Source organism: Antedon mediterranea, chromosome 3 (assembly GCF_964355755.1).
Source record: "Antedon mediterranea chromosome 3, ecAntMedi1.1, whole genome shotgun sequence".
In the NCBI taxonomy this organism is placed as follows: domain Eukaryota; kingdom Metazoa; phylum Echinodermata; class Crinoidea; order Comatulida; family Antedonidae; genus Antedon; species Antedon mediterranea.
Window position 1 is genome coordinate 4,877,787 of NC_092672.1, and position 21,880 is coordinate 4,899,666.

Consider the following 21,880-nt stretch of genomic DNA (forward strand, 5'->3'; position numbering starts at 1 on the left):
TGTTATGCAAATTATGTTCTACTTACATTGGCTAAGTACACCACGTGGTATAATACTACTTTACTGTAACAACATCTAATAATAGAGCAACAATTAAATTATTTATAATTTCGTCTGTAGTAAAATTCCTGCTTATATACATTTCATTCATTCATAATTATTATTATTATCATTAGTGTTAGTGTTATTGTTATTATTATTATTATACAGTAAGATTATTATAAATCAAGATGGTATTGAATCTTGTTATCTACTAAAAACTTATATTTTCCTTTTATTAATATCCAATCATCAAGGGCCTATTTTGACACGCATTTCATGTGGTATCAAACAATTCATTTCCTTAATATTATAAAAAACACCAGAAAACAATACAGCAAATATGAAATTTGTAATTTTTCACATATCAAATTGCAAAAATGATAGGTCAATGTTAAAATACTGTTAATAGACAGATGTTCGCCGAAGTTTGTCAACTGGTCTACACTAGTAAATTTGGCAAATTGTAATTACCAGAGTTTTCTTGAGTTCGCATTCATTAACTGCTGTCCTTAGTAATAATGAAACTTACTAAAATAGGCCTGACAATTACCGAGCTGGCTACAAATTATCTTAAAACATTAATCACAGAACAGCATAAGATTATCAACTTTTAAGCATGAAAATAGATAAAGAAAAATCTTGATAAAAAAAAGTCCAGCAATATGACCAGCATCGGTTGTTCGCTTCGAAACTATAGTAAGAAATTAGTTTAAAAGACGTCGAAGAGCACATGAAAATTGCTGTAGACGCCAAACATATATAAACGGATTTACTGCAGAGCTCATATAGAGAAGAAGTTTTGCAATCACATTATACCAATACAAGTCTGACGGTTGATATACCAAATATAGGACTGGTTTCATAGCATACGGTAAAAACGCAATAACGAATGCTCCGATGATCAAAGCACTCGTTTTAGCTGCTCTGTATCTTTTCCGAACAACCTTTCGTGTTTTTACTGGAATACTGACTATGTTTTTCTCATGTTTCCTTGCTTCTAAAGCAATTCTGAAATACATTATCATCAACAGGATTGTACCGATCGGCACCAAGACTAAACTTACGTAACTTTGAACTTCAAAAGCACGTCGACTCATTTGATAGCAGAATAAAATGCCATCAATCTTCTTAATTTTTCCAAACAATCGTATCATGCCGTAAAAACAACCCATGATCCATGACATAGCAATAGAGAAGTAGATTCTACGAATAGTTATAAGTTTATGATAATGTAGCGGTTTCATGATAGAAACGTAGCGATCCACGATTATTAAAAGGAGATGAAAAACGGAGATCGAAATAAATATTGTTGATGGAATATTCTGTAACTCACACTGATAAAAATTCTGTAAATAGAGAGATCTATGTAAGATACAACCCGACAAATATATTGGTACTGCGATCATTCCTGTTAGTAGGTCCACAAACGCTAAGCTTCCCAGTAAAACAAACTGTGGTTCGTCATAACTTCGAGTGTGTCGTATTACAAAAAGAACAAGTGCGTTTCCAACAATAACAACTAAACCCAATGGTATGTACACTGCTAGAACAAATATCAAATTATCTCTCATTTCTTCAGTCGTGATATTTCTGCTTGTAAAAACTTCATCCATTGTGTATAGAATGTAAAGTACTTTAGTATTAATTAAATATTAAGAATGATAACATTAATTGGCTTCCTATTGCACCAACCGTTTCCTGTAGATAATTGATAAATTCAACACGTACAATCTTTTGTATCTTGTACATTTTAACATATTTTAATTATCTTTTCCAATGCGAGTAATTCTCTGTTGTTATAGGATGAATAAATGAATATTTGAAAAAAAAATAAGGCCGTTAAACCGAACCGGTAATTAATGTTACTAGCAGAGAAGAAGATAAAGAAGAAAATACTCTTAGAAGATTGTGACAAACTGCACGGGTTTCAATTCTAGTAAAATATCTTAAACCCGGTATAGGATATGGTAGTCTAGTACAGTGCCTGACTCGTTGGTATTCCTACACCACCATTTTCTGAAACTGGAAAACCAAGAAAACACCAATGTTTGTCAGTCGTAATATTTCTGCTTGTAAAATGTTCATCCATTGTGTATAGAATGTAAAGTAATATTTTTTTTTCAAGATGGTATTGAGTGAACAATCCTTTCCTGAAATATCAATATCCAATCAGTAGAAGCCTATACCAACTGAATGGATATTTTTTCTACAGATTTTATTAAGAATTTACAATTACAGTAAAATACATCAAAATCAAATCGTCTGCTTTCAGGCAAGTCTTCCGAGAAAATGGGGACATAAAATTAATTACATTTGTAGAAGATAGAAGCTGAATGAGCCAAGAATACAAACAAAGATTAATAAAATTATAAAATGCAAAGTGTAGTTAACATATATTATACAGTAATATTATTATAAATCAAGATGGTAGGCCTATTGAATCAACTTGTTATCTATAGTAATCAATTATATTATATCATATATTATAGCAATCTTTTCCTCTAATTTATGAACATCCAATCATCAGGGACCTATTTTGACACGCAATCTGATTCCATGTGGTATCAATTCATTTCCTTAATATTATAAAAACACCAGAAAACAATACAGTAAACATGAAATTTGTAATTTTTCTTCCTTATAACATTTTATTACTTATAAAACATTTTATTTGTACGGCATTTTCAGCTTTGTGGTGCATGACTTAACTTTTTCAAAAAATTAAGATTCAAGACATTTTGTTGGTTCATTTAAAATAACAAATTATTTTGCTTTGGCATAATCAAGACATTTTGTTGGTTCACTAAAAATGGAAAATCATTTTGCTTTGGCATAATTAAGACAATAAAACTCGGGATAAAATTACAGAAAAATATATAAAATTGCAAAAATGATAGGTCAATGTTAAAATACTGTTAATAGACAAATGTTGATACTTACAAACTAGTTCGCCAAAGTTTGTCAACTGGTCTACACTAGTAACTTTGGCAAATTGTAACTACCAGAGTTTTCTCGAGTTTGCATACATTAACTCCTGTCCTTAGTAATAATTGAACTTACTAAAATAGGCCTGAAAATTACGGAGCTGGCTACAAATTATCTTAAAACAATTAATTACAGAACAGCATAAGATTATCAACTTTTAAGCATGAAAATAGATAAAGAAAAATCTTGACACAAAAATGTCCAACAATATGACCAGCATCGGTTGTTCGCTTTGACACTATAGTAAGAAATTAGTTTAAAAGACGTCAAACATATATAAATGGATTTACTGCAGAGCTCATATAGAGAAGAAGTTCTGCAATCAGATCATACCAATACAAGTCTGACGGTTGGTATACCAAATATAGGACTGGTTTCATAGCAAACGGTAAAAACGCAATAACGAATGCTCCGATGATAAAAACACTCGTTTTAGCTGCTCTGTATCTTTTCCGAACAACCTTTCGTGTTTTTACTGGAATACTGACTATGTTTTTCTCATGTTTCCTTGCTTCTAAAACAATTCTGAAACACATTATCATCAACAGGATTGTACCAATCGGCACCAAGACTAAACTTACGTAATTTTTAACTTCAAAAGCGCGTCGACTAATCTGGTAGCAGAAGAAAATGCCATCAATCTTCTTAATTCCTCCAAACAATCGTATCATGCCGTAAAAACAACCCATAATCCATGACATAGCAATAGAGAAGTAGATTCTACAGAGAGTTATAAGTTTATGATAATGTAGCGGTTTCATGATAGAAACGTAGCGATCCACGATTATTAAAAGGAGATGCAAAACGGAGGTCGAAATAAATATTGATGATGGAATATACTGTAACTCACACTCATAAAAATTCGGTAAATAGAGAGATCTATGTAAGATCCAACCCCACATATACATTGGTACGGCGATAATTCCTGTGAGTAGGTCCACAAATGCTAAGCTTCCCAGTAAAACAAATTGTGGTTCGTCATAACTTCGAGTTTGTCGAATTACAAAAAGAACAAGCACGTTTCCAACAACAATAACTAAACCCAATGGTATGTACACTGCTAGAACAAATATCAAATTATCTCTCATTTCGTCAGTCGTGATATTTCTGCTTGTAAAAACTTCATCCATTGTGTATAGAATGTAAAGTACTTTAGTATTAACTAAATATTAAGAATGATAACATTAATTGGCTTCCTATTGCACCAACCCTTTCCTGTAGATAATTGATAAATTCAACACGTACAATCTTTTGTATCTTGGACATTTTAACATATTTTAATTATCTTTTCCAATGCGAGTAATTCTCTGTTGTTATAGGATGAATAAATGAATATTTGAAAAAAAAATAAGGCCGTTAAACCGAACCAGTAATTAATGTTACTAGCAGAGAAGAAGATAAAGAAGAAAATACACTCAGAAGATTGAGACAAACTGCACGGGTTTCAATTCTAGTAAAATATGTTAAACTCGGTATAGGATATGGTAGTCTAGTACAGTGCCTGACTGGTTGGTATTCCTGCACCACCATTTTCTGAAACTGGAAAACCAAGAAAACACCAATGTTTGTCAGTCGTAATATTTTTGCTTGTAAAATGTTCATCCATTGTGTATAGAATGTAAAGTAATATTTTTTTTCAAGATGGTATTGAGAGAACAATCCGTTTCCTGAAATATCAATATCCAATCAGTATAGGCCTATACCAACTGAATGGATATTTTTTCTACAGATTTTACTAAGAATTTACAATTACAGTAAAATACATCATATTAGAACAAAACATTTGGGGAAATAAATTTATAAGTTATAACAGCCTATCTCTACTGTATAGAAACTGGATAAGATCCGGTATTAGAAAAATAAAAGATATTGTTTTTGGTAATAGATTCATTAATTCGAATATGTTACTTGAAATTCTAATTTCAAAATCAAATTGGATAGCAGAATTTCACACATTACTACAAGCCATTCCACAAGAATGGAAAGACGTTATTAAGTCAAAAAATGAAAATACAATACAGGACAAAATTCAGTCTGCTACTAAATTATGTAAAATAACAAGTAAGCAAATGTATAACTGTTTTATTAGAACAAAAGGTATAGAACCAAAATGTCAAATAAAATGGCAGTTGTATTTTAATACTACAATTGATTGGAAATTAACCTGGGAGCGTAAAATATAATTAATTAAGGAAAACAAGCTCAAACAAATTAACTTTAAGTTACTACATAGGATTATGCCAACTAGAAAGAGGTTATGTATATGGAAAATTGTAAACATAAACAAATGTCCACAATGCGACTGTGTTGAAGATGATGCACATTTATTTTTTTAATGTGCAGAGGCAAATCATTTGTGGCTTTACATAAATGAGCATACAATAACTAAATTCAATATCGAGGCAAATTTCAAAAATATAATACTTGGCACTGGAAATACATAATTATGTAGATCATGTGTTTTTAATTGGTTTGCTAAGCATATACAAAGCTAATGTATTAAAACAACTAAATAAATGGAAATATGCCTCACTTCATCATCTCTTTATAAATGAAAAAAATATAAGAATATACATATTATCAATGCTATAAACAACAATTATGTATGAAAATAATGAAACGTATTACTTACCTGAAAAATTGTATAAATAAAAAAATGAATGTTTTTTTGAAACAATATTCATAAGGTATAATATTATAAAGTTTACTTTAATGTATGTGCAATATTTATATACAGTACTATAAAAAGATTATTTGTGTGCTGTCTTATATTAACAACTTCTTCTATGATATTATTTTATTATATTATATAATAATGAATTTTGTATATACATTATTGAATGAATAAAGATTGAATGAATAAAGATGGGAGAGACCCATAAAAGATAAAAAAAAAAAAATTACAATTACAGTAAAATACATCAAAACCATATCGTCTGGTTTGCAGCAAGTCTTCCGAGAAAATGTGTACATAAAATTAATTACATTTGTAGAAGATAGAAGCTGAATGAGCCAAGAATACAAACAAAGATTAATAAAGTTATAAAAATGCATGTTGGACTTCTGTTCACAAAGTGTAGTTAACATATATTATACAGTAATATTATTATAAATCAAGATGGTATTGAATCAACTTGTTATTATCTATAGTAAAACCAATCTTTTCCTCTAATTTAATACCATCCAATCATCAATGGCCTATTTTGACACGCAATCTGATTCCATGTAGTATCAAACAATTCATTTCCTTAATATTATAAACACACCAGAAAACAATAATATAGTAAACATGAAATTTGTAATTTTTCTTCCTTATAAAATGTTATTACTTATAAAACATTTTATTTGTACGGCATTTTCAGCTTTGTGGTGCATGACTTAACGTTTTCAAAAGATTAAGACATTTTGTTGGTTCACTTAAAATGGAAAATCATTTTGCTTTGGCATAATTAAGGCAATAAAACTACAGAAAAACATATCAAATTGCAAAAATGATAGGTCAATGTTAAAATATTGTTAATAGACAGATGTTCGCCGAAGTTTGTCAACTGGTCTACACTAGTAACTTTGGCAAATTGTAATTACCAGAGTTTTCTCAAGTTTGCATATCATTAACTCCTGTCCTTAGCCTAATAATGGAACTTACTAGAATAGGCATGACAATTACCGAGCAGGCTACACATTATCCTAAAACATTAATTACAGAACAGCGTAAGATTATCAACTTTTAAGCATGAAAATAAATAAAGAAAAATCTTGACACAAAAATGTCCAGCAATATGACCAGCATCGGTTGTTCGCTTTGAAACTATAGTAGGAAATTAGTTAAACATACGGCGCAGAACACATGAAAATTGCTGTAGACGCCAAACATATATAAACGGATTTACTGCAGAGCTCATATTGACTAGAAGTTCTACAATCAGATCATACCAATACCAGAAGTCTGACGGTTGGTATACCAAATATAGGACCGGTTTCAGTGTACATGGGAAGTACACACTAATGAATGCTCCAATGATGATAGCACTCGTTTTAGCTGCTCTGTATCTTTTCCGAACAACCTTTCGTGTTTTTACTGGAATACTGAATATGTTTTTCTCATGTTTCCTTGCTTCTAAAACAATTCTGAAATACATTACCATCAATATCATTGTACCAGTAGACATCATTACTAAAGCTATATAACGTTGAACTTTAATAGCGCGTCCATTCATCCCATAGCAGAAGAAAATGCCCTCAATCTTCTTAATTCCTCCAAACAATGTTACCATGCCGTAAAAACAACCTATAATCCATGAGATAGCAATAGAGAAGTATATTATACGGAGAGTTACAAGTTTATGATATTGTAGCGGTTTTATGATAGAAACGTAGCGATCCACGGTGATCAACAAAAGGTGGAACCAAGACACTGCAATAAAGATCTTTGTAGGAATGTACTGCAATTCACATTTAATGTCTGGGTAGTAATATCCATGTAATATACAAGCCCACATATACATTGGTATAGCGATCATTCCTATTAGTAGATCCACAAACGCTAAGCTTCCTAGTAAAACAAATTGAGGTTCGTCATAATTTCGAGTTTGTCGAAGTACAAACAAAACAAGACTATTCCCAACAATAATAACTAAATCCAATGGTATGTACACTGATAGAACAAATATTAAATTATCTCTCATTTCGTCAGTGATATTTGTGCTTGTAAAATATTTATCCATTTTGTATAGAATGTAAAGTAATATTTTTGTTTCAAGATGGTATTGTTGAGAGAACAATCCCTTTCCTGAAATATCAATATCCAATCAGTAGAAGCCTATACCAACTGAATGGATTTTTTTTCTACAGATTTTACTAAGAATTTACAATTACAGTAAAATCAATCAAGTCGTCTGATTTCCGGAAAGTCTTATAAGCTGAATGAGTACAAACAAAGATTAATAAAATTATCAAAATGCATGTTGGATTTCTGTCCACAAAGTGTGTAGTAACCATCTGTAGGAGTATGCCTGGTGAAATGGCGGTTTCGTTCTTGGTATCCATTTTACGGTATAACCAGTTAATTCGCAAAAAGCCTGTTTGATTGACAACAGTGATTTAGCATAGGTTAACATATTGGATTGTTCTTTAATGTTATCGCCAATACAAGTCGTTCTCTCATTCATCCATGGTGGGGCCGGATACAAACTTACATGCCTACTGACAAATATCGCTTACTGGATTTTTGGCTGTGGCAGACGTTTTGATAAAAAGACGACGCAGAGCACATGAAAATTGTTGTAAACGACAAACATATATGAACGGATTCACCGCAGAGCTCATATTGACTAGAATATCTCCAATCAGAACATACCAATACACGTCTGACCTTTGGTATCCTAAGGAGTGTACCACTGGTCTCAGTGTTCGGGGAAATGAAAAGGATTGATGGAATTTTCTTCTGCTACCGAATGGATCTACGCGCTATTGAAGTTCAACGTTATATAGCTTTAGTAATGATGCCCACTGGTCTCAGCGTATATGGCAAGTACACAATAAAATGCTCCGATGATGATAGCACTCGTTTTAGCTGCTCTGTATCTTTTACGAACAACCTTTCGTGTTCTTACTGGAATACTAAATATGCATTTCCCATGTTTCCTTGCTTCTAAAACAATTCTGAAATACATTATCAATAAGATTGTACCAGTGGGCATCATTACTAAAGCTATATAACGTTGAACTTCAATAGCGCGTAGATCCATTCGGTAGCAGAAGAAAATTCCATCAATCCTTTTCATTTCCCCGAACAATTGTACCGCGTGCCGTAAAAACAACCTATAATCCATGAGAACTACAATGGAAAAGTAGATTCTACGGAGAGCAGAGATTGTGATAAACATTTTTGAAGGAATATACTGTAACTCACCGCACTCTGTAAATAGAGCGATCTGCGTGAGATACAACCCCACATATACATGGGTACTGCGATAATTCCTGTGAGTAGGTCCACAAACGCTAAGCTTCCTAGTAAAACAAACTGTGGTTCGTCATAACTTCGAGTTTGTCGTATTACAAAAAGAACAAGTGCGTTTCCAACAATTATAACTAAACCCAATGGTATGTACACTGCTAGAACAAACATCAAATTATCTCTCATTTCGTCAGTCGTGACATTTCTGAGTGTAAGAAGTTCATCCATTGTTTATAGGATGTAAAGTATTGATTAAAAACGAAGATAGATAACATTGAATTGGCTTCCTATTGCACCGGGCCAACCCTTTCCTGTAGATAATTCATTAACATTGATTGAATTTCAGTTTGGATAGCGAGACCAAAGAGAATGTAACAATTCATATACAGTACCGTACTGTACTGGCTTATTTGAAACTACTGACATTTCCTGTTACAGATACTAACCAATACCGTTCTCAATTTACGTTTATTATAAGCGGAGGTCCAAGTGCCAAAATGATGCTTTGTTAACATGTCCCATTGCCATGTTTCTACACACTCAGCACACCAACTTTTTTTGTCAGCTAATACCCTTAGACACAATAATCACGAGGTGTGCCGTTGCAAATTTACTGCGGCCACCTTGAAATCCAAGATGGCGGAAAAAGTGGCCACCATTTTATAGTGATGCACTTTATTGTTCATAACTTAATAAATATTTGATGTATTTTGTTGACATTAATGTTGATTAATAGCTAATTACATTATCTATTCAATAAAATATTTTTATTTCAACTTTGTTGAAATTAAATTACTTTTTATAAGCAAAAATGCAGAATTTTAGCAAAAAAAATCAGCAATATCTGTGATATACGATATTTATTATGTTAATTAGGGCAAGAAGCCATAATTATTTTTTTTTCAGATATGCAAAAAACTGACCCAATATATACTAGAAATAATGTGTAAACTACATGTGCTTGTGAAAAGGCAAACTAATGTTTAGTAAAATTGTGGAGTTGAGGGCGCTATTTAAGTAAGATACTCATTAAATATTTGATATGATGAAAATAGATTTATTTTATAGATAATTTTAATTAAATCTTCTTCCTTAATAATTATTATTAATATATGATGCAGTCGTATTTTGAAAATAAGGAGATCATGCATGTTGATCTCGGGAGTGGGGGAGAGGATTGAGTGTTTTTGAGTTTATAAAATAAGTTGAAGTTCAACCTAATTTGTTTATTCGTACTGTTTTATTATTTTGCTATGAGTTGCTGACCGAAAAAGTTGGGGGGTGGGTTACTATTTTCAGGGAAATAAACCTGGTGTTCTGAAACATATTTTAATAACTTTTGCCGGCCTAGCGCCTTTGTATATCAATCTAAATCTATCTAAATAATTAAGTTAGTACAGTATTAACAAATAAAGGGTTAGGGTTATGTATAATAAAATGATAGAAATGAGGCATTATTATCTAATAATGTTTTTATTGATGTTTTTTCCAGTTTTTTATAGTTTTAAAATTCAAGTACCGTTTTTATAGCGTTATGTATCCTGTAAATGCTAACCTAAAAACGTTATCCGAATGTTTCTTTTTACGTTATAGAAATGTAATAAAATAACGGTTATTAGTGAACCTAAACATTAACCAAACACTAACGTTAGAAAACCACCATGTGTTTGCTGGACTGCCACAATGGAACAATAGACCTAGGTATGTTAAACAAAGAAATCACGTCAAAGCAGGATGGAGGCGGAATTTTAAGACAGCGGCGTTTTCTATACAAATGCAAATCATTCATGTATACTTTTTAAATTTTTTTTAGTTTCTTTATTAAAAGATTTCGATATGCTGTTATATATAAATATTCTAATATATAGAATAGCAAAAGTATACCGTCGTGAGGTTAATTTCCCGATTGATCGTAATCAAAACGGTACTGGGTATGGTCTACTATTTTTCTGCTCCCAACCAGTACATCCATTCATAGAAGCTTTGATGAAGTAAGCCTACCTGGTGGTAACCATAGAACGGTTCCGAGATAACGACTATACTTCGGCTTTAGTCGACAGAAGATTGAAAAAATTGTTAGAGATAGAGTATACGATGTTTGATTATGTGTAGATGTGTGATTTGTTCTTTTATTCAAATGATGTTATTTATTTAATAAACTTTTTTATACCAATTAATTAAATTATCGTAGATTGTATATTATGCGATAAATATTATTTAATAATTTTTTGATATATTATTATTGTTATTATTATTATTATATTAATATATTTGTTAGTATAAATTAAAAAATATAGATATAAGGAAGAAAAGCAAAGAGATTATGGAGCGGCTGTACCAGAATATACAACACTAAGTATTGTAAAGTTATAATACTAACAAATTTAGGCGATCTTGTCAAAGGTCAAGCGCCTTCAGCCTGCCACGTTTCGATATTCAATATTGAACTTCGTTCAATTGCACATGAAAGTAGCCATCTTCGACCAGTGCTCAAAAGCAATGCCTTAAAATATGTGTCAAAGGTTAAAACTGGTACTTCCGGTCATTTTTTTCAAAAATACTTTATTAGAGTACAGTAGTTAGAAATGTTTATGTTTTGAACATTTTGAGCTAAAAATCAACTCTCTGTGCCCAGTAGTTTCAGAGATATTGAGTGTTTAAGTGAAAATGTCCGCCATTTTAAATTATGCAAATTAAGTGACCCACGGGGTCATTTTGCTTGATGCCCATCAAAAATTGAATTCGTATAGGATGGGCAACCTGTATACCAAATTGGGTGTTTTTGGAAAAAACTGAACCAAAATATCCCTAACAGACTCCACTATGCTAGTTATATTTAGTTGTTTATTGTGCTAATTTAAGGCCAACAAAAGATATGTTAGTGTGTCACCATGGAGGTATTTTTTACCTCCATGGTGTCACGTCCTATTAGAGAAGCATGACTTAAAAAAAAAAAATTCTTTTTAAAATTTATTTATTGTTCATTCAATTTTCTATCAAACTCATCACGATCGATTGATTTAAACAAATAATGCATTTTTCATATGTATTTATTATCTAACATGACTTTTAAATAATTAGTAAGGAAGAAGGTTTAATTATCTATAAAATAAATCTATTTTCATCATAATCGATTAAGTATTTAATGAGTTACATCCGAAAATAGAGTACCTGTATCTTACTTAAATAGCGCCCTCAACTTCACAATTTCACTGAACATTATTAAATCCCTAACAAGTACCCAAACGTAATCGTTAATAACTTATGTTTGCCTTTTCACAAGCACATTGGGTCAGTTTTTTTGCATATCTAAAAAAAAAATAATTATGGCTTCTTGTCTTAATTAACATAATAAATATCGTATATCACAGATTTTGCTGATTTTTTTGCTAAAATTCTGCATTTTTGCTTATAAAAAGTAATTTAATTTCAATAAAGTTGAAATAAAAAAAATGTTATTAAATAGATAATGTAATTAGCTATTAATCAACATTAATTTTAACAAAATACATCAAATATTTATTAAGTTATGAACAATAAAGTGCATCACTATTTCAAAGTGGCCGCAGTAAATTTGCAACGGCACACCTCGTGATTATTGTGTCTAAGGGTATTAGCTAACAAAAAAAGTTGGTTTGCTGAGTGTGTAGAAACATGGCAATGGGAGCTCTCTAAACAAGCTATTGGACCTCCGCTTATTATTATTATTATTATTTATTGCCAAAAACCAGTTACAAACAAACAAAAACACAGAAACTAAGGGAGTAGGCAGGAACCTAAAAGTGAACCTAATCACTATAACAAGAGTTCAGGTTCCGTACTCCCAAAGTAACAACAATGATATATAATAAACTATATAAAAATATTTAAATAACAAATAGACGAATCAACATCAACGTAAAATCATGATTTTCTAATAGTATTTAAACAAATAACTGTGAAAACACAATAGTTTTAAATAGCGGACTCAAAATGTTGAGTTTGTCGATTTACAAAAAGAACAAGTGCGTTTCCAGAAATACTAACTAAACCCAATGATATGTACACTGATGATTTTTTTTTACAAAAATGAAATTATATCTAATTTCGTCAATCGTAATATTTCTGCTTGTAAAATCCATTGTATACAGAATGTAAAGTATATCTATTTTTAAAGATGGTATTGAGAAAACAATCCCTTTCCTGAAATATATCAATATCCAATCAGTAGAGGTCTATACCAACTGTGCAACGGTTTCAGAATCTGTACATGAATATTTTGTCCTTCATAGATTTTACTCGGAATTTAGAATAACAGTATACTACACAAAACCGAACTGGTTTCCGAGAAGTAATACATATTTGTTTAAATATTTATTGATCTCAAGCAGTTTGAAAATGTGGAGAAAATTTACTTTTGTTTACATTTGTAGAGGGTAGGATGAGTAAAACCAAGATTAATCAAATGATCAAAATGCAGGATGGACTTCTTTTCACAAAGTGTAGTAACCATCTGGAGCAATCTGCATAATGATATGTTGTTTTGTTGCACTGAAATGGCGGAACTCATTCAAATATCGATACAGTGGAGGTTTAAATGCACTGGTTTAAACTTTTGTCCAAGTCATATTCTTTTACAAACAAGGACATTTATTATTGACAGGAAAAAATCCTAAATCAGTATTTAAATATGTCTATGTGTTGAATAAAAATATGATCAAGAGATACTCATGCCTCGATTTAATTTTATTTATTTTTTTTTTAACATCAAAACAACATTTATTCAACATCAACAGATAGTTTACATAGTTTATGGTCAAGACACACAGAACTAAAAGTGGCTTGTCTTTGTAGTCCCTGAGCATAAAACATAAACAATAGACGTACGCATTAGAATAAAAAAAAAATGACCAAAAAAAAAAAAAAATATATATATATATATACTGTATATACAAAGTGAGATCAAGCATAAGAAAAATATATCATAGAAATATAAAGCAAAGCAGGTAATGCAACATAGTTACAATTCCATGATGCAGTGTACCCCTCCAATTTGGACCACCGTCGGGTTTCAGAGATCTCAAGTCTTTAAGTCCATCCTGCATTTTGATCATTTGATTAATTGGTAATTTGGATTTGGGAGGTAATTTAAGGGGTCTTTTTTTTGTCGTGGTCTAAAAATAATGTAGTTAGTCTTATCGAAATTTAAAATAAGGTTGTTTGTCATAAACCATGTATTAATTTTGTAAAGTTCAATATTTAATGCGTCTATAAGATTGTTTATATTATTATCACTCATGAAAACAGTGGTATCATCTGCAAAGGAAATCACGTTTATTTTATCACTTACTCTAATAATATCGTTGACATAGATAAGAAATAACAAGGGCCCAAGAATGGACCATTGCGGTACTCCACATTTAATATGTTGGAGTGATGATTTGGTTTGATTTATTTGTACAAATTGTTTTCGTTCTTGTAAATAGCTTTAAATCCATTTGTAACCAGTTCCTCAAATACCATAGTGATGCATCTTTTTAAGCAAAATATCATGATTCATTACATCAAATGCCTTTGATAGGTCCATAAATATGCTAATTAAGTATTTCTTGTTCTCGAATGACGTGATTATTTGCCATGCCAACATATAGGTGGCTGGTTATAACACATTATCTTAAATAGTGATAAAGTACAACATATAATTTTATCTTAAAGCTCTGTCTACACTATCAAACTAGTTTGACAAAAAGGTGTGATGTGACCAAATATGGTAGTGATATGACATCGTGTCCATATATATGGGCATATCACATGTTTTTGTCACATAAAGTTTGATAGTGTAGAAAGAGCTTTAGAATAAAACCTTTTGTCAAATTTTCATAAAATAAAATACAATTGTTCATCAACATATTTTAATCCTCGAAAAATATGCGCTATACGATTTATACATGAGTAGGTTTCATTCTTGGTATCCATTTTACGGTATGACCAGTTAATTCGCAATTAACAACTGTGATTTAGCGTAGACTAACTAACAGATTGAATTTTAATGTTATCGCCAGCTGATACAAATCCTTCTCTGATTCATCCATGGCAGGGCCTTGTAAAATGTAAAATGTCTACTGACAAATATCGCTTACTTGAGTTTTAGCTGTGGCAGACGCTTTGTTAAAAAGACGACGCAGAGCACATGAAAATTGCCGAAGACGACAAACATATATAAACGGATTCACTGCAGAGCTCATATTGACTAGAATATCTCCAATCTGAACATACCAATACACGTCTGAGCGTTGATATCCAAAGAAGTATACGACCGGTCTCAGCGTATAAGGCAAGTACACAATAATGAATGCTCCGATGATGATAGCACTTGTTTTAGCTGCTCTGTATCTTTTCCGAACAACCTTTCGTGTTCTTACAGGAATACTGACTATGTTTTTCTCATGTTTCCTTGCTTCTAAAACAATTCTGGAATACATTATCATCAATATAATTGTACCAGTAGGCATCATTACTAAAGCTATATAACGTTGAACTTCAATAGCGCGTCGATCCATTCGGTAGCAGAAGAAAATTCCATCAATCCTTTCCATTTCCCCGAACAATTGTATCATGCCGTAAAAACAACCTATAATCCATGACAAAACAATGGAAAAGTAGATTCTACGGAGAGTTATAAGGTTATAATATTGTAGCGGTTTCATTATAGAAACGTAGCGATCCACGGTGATTAATAGAAGATGCCAGGCAGAGATTGTGATAAACATTGTTGAAGGAATATACTGTAATTCACACTCGTAAAAATTCTGTAAAAAGAGCGATCTGCGTGAGATACAAGCAAACATAAACATTGGTACGGCGATAATTCCTGTGAGTAGGTCCACAAACGCTAAGCTTCCCAGTAAAACAAACTGTGGTTCGTCATAACTTCGAGTTTGACGAAGTACAAAAAGAACAAGCACGTTTCCAACAATAACAACTACACCCAATGGTATGTACACTGATAGTACAAATATCAAATTATCTCTCATTTCTTCAGTCGTGACATTTCTGCTTGTAAAAACTTCATCCATTGTGTACAGAATTTACTTTATAGTATTAATTATTAATTAAGAACGATAACATTAATTGTTTTCCTGTAACAGATATATCCAATACGTACAATACATTGCATTGCATCTCAATCCGGAAAAAAAAGTGTATCAAACGAATCTTATGTTTATCTGGAAACCAAAGAATATATAACATTTTATATATACCGGCTTCTTATGTGAAACTACTCTAACATTTCCTGTTACAGATACTACTAGCCGATACAGTTCTCAATTTACGTTCATTACGTAAAATGATTTCCTAATAGTATTTAAACAAACATCCTATTTCCTCATAATAGTTTTAAATAGCAGATAAATATTAATATTTAGAATTTTCAATATTATGAGGTAAAAAGTTATGTTAACTCATTTCCTACTGAAATTTAAAATGCCAGGAGAATTGGCATAGTGCTGTTCTTTATATACTGTATCTAAATCAAAAGAAGTTTATAGGTTCATGTGCCTAGTGAATTTGAAATCATTTGAAAACCGATTCTGTAGATAGTGAAACCAAATTTTTCTGGCCAATCTGACGCCAGTACGCCAGCTATACTCTTCTGTCCTTTAAGGCAACATTAACTAGACAAAAGTAATGCATATACCGACACTGTTTGTGGTTGCCATAAGTTCCATCAAGTGTTGTAAAAATGATTATTAATATTATTTCAAAATTGTTTTAATGATTTTCATGCTGATAAGTATTTAAATAATAGCACATAACTATCTTCTCAATCAATCGGTTAAAAACAGCCTTGAGACCTCCAGCCAAATTTGTTTGGAACATATTGCAACCCCCACCCCACTCACGATAGATAGATGTCCATAGATCTGCTTGCAGCACTCAATTGCAATTTGCCAATTCTAATATCACATTTTAGTTCTGTAAAGAAAAATCTGTCTTTGTAGCAAGCAAATTCAATTGGTGTTGTAAGTCTGTTTAAAGAAGTTATTTTTTTTTAATGTTTTTTATCCTAGAGGCATCTAGGCTTAGCTACAAAATGCAAGTTGTTATAATTTGCAAATTCTAGTAATATCACATTTTAGTTCTGTAAAGAAAAATCTGTCTTTGTAGGAAGCCAATTCAATTGGTGTAGTATGTCTGTTAAAAGTATTTATTTTTGTATGTTTTTTATCCGTGTCTATTTTTAATTGTTATTTTATATATTCACTCATAAGCCATAATTGGCTGGTCTTGTATTACACAAGAGTGTGATTAAATCAATAAATAAAATTAATACCATACTATTCCGTCATTTATAGCTTTCTGCATGGTTGATTTTGACTCCTCCCATCTGCAGTATGTATCTGTCGGGATTATCATCCCATCTTCCTGGTCTTTTTACCTGAAAAATTGTAACACATCATGTATGTGTACAAACAAGCTGCTTTTTTTCTAGAAGATTTAATTTTGCAAGCATCCAGATTCAGTCAGCTGCACCTTAACTAATATTACTCCTTAAAAAATTGACGCCTGAATGAGTTTAATGTACTCCTTGAAAGGAAACTTTTGGAAAATAAGAAACATTTCTAACTACAACCAGGATAAAAAATTATGGTACTAATTAAAATACACAACTTTTCGGGCCAGCACAATGGTTTACCGTGGTAGGAGAGTTGACTGTATCTGATTGGTCGATTTGCTACTGCCATATTCATGAGAGACTGATGTTTCATCTTTACCTTTAGATTTCTTTCTGAATCTTTAAGCTCTCTCTCTTTTTGTTTCATCTGATCTGTTTTTGCAGCTTCTCCTCCACAACCCCACACCTAAAAAATTCATTTTATTTCTAAATATATTATTTTTACAAATTTTATTACCAATATTAATAAGTAGGCCTAAATATAGGAGCACTACATCAAAAAATTGTCAGCAAAAAAACGAAAATCTAAGATCTAAGGATTTCATAATTAATATGAGACTTTTGAAGTATGGTGAGTTAAGAAAATGTTTTAAAAAATTGTGGAATATGATCAATTGGCGGTAATATGGTAATATTTAATATCATAAAATAATCATTTTTAATGTAATCTACACACCTCAATTCTTTTTAAAGTAAACTTCTCCATTTTATATGTAACCTCTTCCATTCCATGTTCAATGGAAACTACAGGATTCCTAGAATTTCGACCAATACTTATTCCTTTTGGAATGTTCCGAGAACGTATGTTGAAATTCACCATCCCACTTCCTTCTGAAATTAAAATAAATTCAATTTTGTAAACGGGGGGAAAATAAAAACAAAATATTGTAAAGCAGACAAAGGATGTCAGTGTTAAGGGAGGTGGCTGTACTAAGAGGGGTTTATTAGGTACCGTTTCTGGTATTGGCAGTAAAACTAAATAATTCTAGATTTGCGTAAACAAATGCAACAAACACTACTTCAATGGCTTACCTTCTATTATTTCATATTTGGATGTTAACGCAATACAAGCACAATTGACGCCACCAATGCGATCAGTACTTTCTCTGAACAAAGTAAAATAGTATGAAAAAATCATGTTCCTATCTCATAAAAAAATAATTTGTTAATCTAAAGTACTAAAATTGGCAACTAACTAAAAAAAAACTACTTGCTTTTTCATATTGCCATATTAATCCATAGTTCATATTGTTATTATCTACGAATAATGAATCTTTACCTCCACTCTGTATCAAGAGCAACAGCGACAACATGATCGTTGAACGCAATTAACGTAACTGTCGGACCTCGATACGCTAGAACATGATGTTGAAATCGGTTTATGCTCTGACCGTGCTCGCTACTGTTGTACAATGTCGTAAAAAATGAATGTCGAGTTTCCAGCTAAAATACAAAAATATTTGTACTAAAAACCAACTAATTTTACAAACTGAAGGAAATTCCATAATAACAAGTGATTTCAATCAACTTGATAAAATGATATTTGTTTTAAAATACTTACAGAATTGGATGCACTTTGGACACTGGTGTAAAGAGGTGGAAGACTAGACGTAAACAACCACCAAGATGCCATGTTAAGTAGTTGTCCTGCTGTCTCGCTAAGACCATCAACACAATCTACACTCTGTTTATGATAACATTAAATCAAACTATTAAATCACATTTCTAACTTAAAACTAGAATTCTAATGCTTTCTCTTTGTTAGAATTTGTTTGTTTGTTTGTTTTATTGGTGTCACCACACATTTTAAAATAAAAGATAAAAATTACAAATTGCAAAAAGAAAATTACAATAAACAAGAAAAACAGAATTAGTGTCGATATATGTCTTTAGAGTAACTGGAAAACTGGACATTTATCAGTTTTGGCTGATCAAAAACTGGACATTTAGCAGTTTGGGCTGACCAAAAACTGGACATTTAGCAGTTTGGGCTGACCAAAAACTGGACATTTAGCAGTTTGGGCTGACCAAAAACTGGACATTTAGCAGTTTGGGCTGACCAAAAACTGGACATTTAGCAGTTTGGGCTAACCAAAAATTGGACTTTGGACAGTTTAAACTGAAAGTCTTCGGAATGATTATCAGACAATTGAAATTTCCGGTTTGGGAAAGTTTTCCGGTTTTTAGAAATCCAGTGTTCAAATGAATTGACTGTATAATGAATCCTGACCTCTGACATTCCAGGTCGTGTAATCTGAGTTGCCAACCATCGATGCATGTCAGTTACAAGTCTAGGACAAGTTGTCTGAAGATAATTTTCATCGTTAGACGTCATAATACCTGCTACGACCGATTTCATAGTATTCCTGTCCGCTTCCGATATATTGTGATTAATGTTGAGGATGGATAGAAACAAAATGAAACCAGTTTCAACAAATTCTTTAATATCTAAAAACATGGAGAAAACATAAAAAAAAACGATATTAAGTTTTGTCCCCCAAAAACATGAAAAATGAAGATTAATTAAATCAGACTTTGAATAGGTTATTAAGTTATTCACTTTCGTTGAAAAAAAAATCATGACTATTTTTTTGCTTTCAATTAAAGTTTTTTCAGGTAAATAAATTTTTGTTCGATCCAATTTTTGGTCAATATGTGACATTAAAATGGCATATTAAAAAAAAAATTGTATGAATTATTTTTTAAGGGGGACAATATATCTTTAAGTGGCTTTACCTTTTTCTTCACGTTTCCCATCCTGAGATTCATATAAAGAAAGATAAAACTTGATTTTGTCTGCTAATGATTCAATATGCAAAATTTCTAAAAATAAGTTTTTCACATTTTCAAAGAAATCATTATGGTTTGAACTTTGAACCAACTTCCTGTAGATCCTTCCAGCAAGAGGATGTCCATCGGAGGGAAACGTATTCTATAAAATAAAAAACAAAACAAGTAGTTAATAAAAAAAATATTTATGTTGTGGTTTATTCCTGCTGCATAAAATACTATTTATAATTGTATACACTGCTAATTATTTTATTGGAAAAATCTTTGCTATACCAACGTCTTTACATCATATCCGAAGAACAGTAAAGCATCTTGCATAAGGATGCAAATACTGAAGCAATATGGTACAGACAGGATGTCTTTTACATGCTATTCTGAAATACCATCATCATAAGAAACTCACTTTAAAGTTTTCTTCGGTGACAGACTGACAATCATCTTTAAGTTTCTAAATAATGGAATTTGATAAAGAATATAATTATTGATTTATAACTCTAGGTAACGAAGGTAACATCAACTGACATGACCAAGATCTTCACAAATCTCAACACAAGGACACGACATCTTAACTGATATTATAAAATGCTACCTACATTCATAAATGGCTCCAATCTACTAGAAGCTGTCACCTTCTCCGATGTATTTTTTGGAGTCTCAGTTTCTTTGCTGGATTGGCCTCCCATATTTTCATAAATAGGGTAGGACTACTAGATAGCCTGCATATGATACAGTCTTTTTTAAGATAAAAAATAAAAAACAAAATAAACATTTAAAAAAAAAATTATTTATAGGCCTAGGCCTATTTTTTGCTTAGCATAAACCATTTTGCGACCGAATTTAAAGAACCGCGACCGATATCGTTAAAAACCATTTTAGCCTAGTACTCACTAACTTAATAAGTACTAGGCCTAGGCCTAGGCCTAGGCCTGTCTATAGACTATAGTATAATATGATGCCTATTACTAATAAGAAGACTAACGCTAGCCTAAGGCATCTAGGCTGAGCTACACAATGCAAGTTATAATAAGACAAATCTAAAAGTTCACTGCTTACTTATACACCTATGGAATTTTATAATGTTTACAAGTTCATACTCGATATGTTTTGAAAAGAGCTAGGCCTAGGCCTACGATGGACACGTACAAAGGAGGAGAAGAGCGACGAGGAGGAGGCAGACGACGGCAGGGATCATTAAAAAAAAAACGAAAATATTATGGCACGCCAAGGCGGACATAACTAATTTAGATTCAAATTAGATTTAAAAGGTTTTTAAAAAATTCTTGAATAACAATAATAATAATTAAGTCATACTCGTAAGCATTTGCATCTAATTATTAATTATATCATATAGGCCTGGTCTAGATCCATTTCATTTATTTCACTTTACTAGTAGTAGTACCGGTAGTAGGCCAAGGCGCGCCTATAGTTCTAGTTACTAATAGTAATACGTAGGCCTATATAAAGTGGAGGAGCCTAAAAAATGATTGAGCATAACTTGTAATAATGACGTGAAAAGGCTCCTCAAAGAAAAAATATAAAATATAAATAATATAACAAAATTAGGAACTCCAAAAAAAAAACAATGTAGCCTATAAACGACATTCAACAATAAACTTTAGACAAAAACGTTTCATCCAGTCCATTTTATGTTTTAAAAAGAGATAATATTC

At 31.5% G+C, this 21,880-nt stretch overlaps 4 protein-coding genes across 5 annotated transcripts; all 4 read right to left on the reverse strand.

The window, feature by feature from the left end:
- Nucleotides 1-746: 746 nt before the first annotated feature.
- LOC140043612 (adenosine receptor A3-like) lies at nucleotides 747-1,655 on the reverse strand. Its single transcript, XM_072088132.1, has one exon. It carries the CDS (start codon nucleotides 1,653-1,655, stop codon nucleotides 747-749), a length of 909 nt encoding a protein of 302 aa, XP_071944233.1.
- Nucleotides 1,656-6,848: 5,193 nt separating this feature from the next.
- LOC140043614 (trace amine-associated receptor 1-like) lies at nucleotides 6,849-7,751 on the reverse strand. Its single transcript, XM_072088134.1, has one exon. It carries the CDS (start codon nucleotides 7,749-7,751, stop codon nucleotides 6,849-6,851), a length of 903 nt encoding a protein of 300 aa, XP_071944235.1.
- A 5,220-nt stretch (nucleotides 7,752-12,971) lies between these two features.
- On the reverse strand, nucleotides 12,972-16,038 carry LOC140044624 (adenosine receptor A2a-like). Its single transcript, XM_072089211.1, has one exon. The coding sequence runs from the start codon at nucleotides 16,036-16,038 to the stop codon at nucleotides 15,082-15,084; it is 957 nt and encodes a 318-aa protein (XP_071945312.1). The 3' UTR covers nucleotides 12,972-15,081.
- Nucleotides 16,039-16,834: 796 nt separating this feature from the next.
- Nucleotides 16,835-21,390, reverse strand: LOC140044623 (uncharacterized). Of its 2 annotated transcripts, none has more exons than XM_072089210.1 (12): nucleotides 21,305-21,390; nucleotides 20,804-20,942; nucleotides 20,614-20,658; nucleotides 20,157-20,352; nucleotides 19,651-19,868; nucleotides 18,982-19,104; nucleotides 18,700-18,863; nucleotides 18,453-18,526; nucleotides 18,097-18,251; nucleotides 17,740-17,826; nucleotides 17,298-17,402; nucleotides 16,835-16,939 (listed from the first exon to the last, which is right to left on the reverse strand). In XM_072089210.1, exons 2-11 carry the CDS (start codon nucleotides 20,891-20,893, stop codon nucleotides 17,310-17,312), a joined length of 1,245 nt encoding a protein of 414 aa, XP_071945311.1. In that variant the 5' UTR covers nucleotides 20,894-20,942; nucleotides 21,305-21,390; the 3' UTR covers nucleotides 16,835-16,939; nucleotides 17,298-17,309. The 2 variants fall into 2 exon arrangements, with proteins under 2 accessions (XP_071945311.1, XP_071945310.1); XM_072089209.1 differs by having other exon boundaries at nucleotides 21,264-21,328.
- Nucleotides 21,391-21,880: the final 490 nt, after the last annotated feature.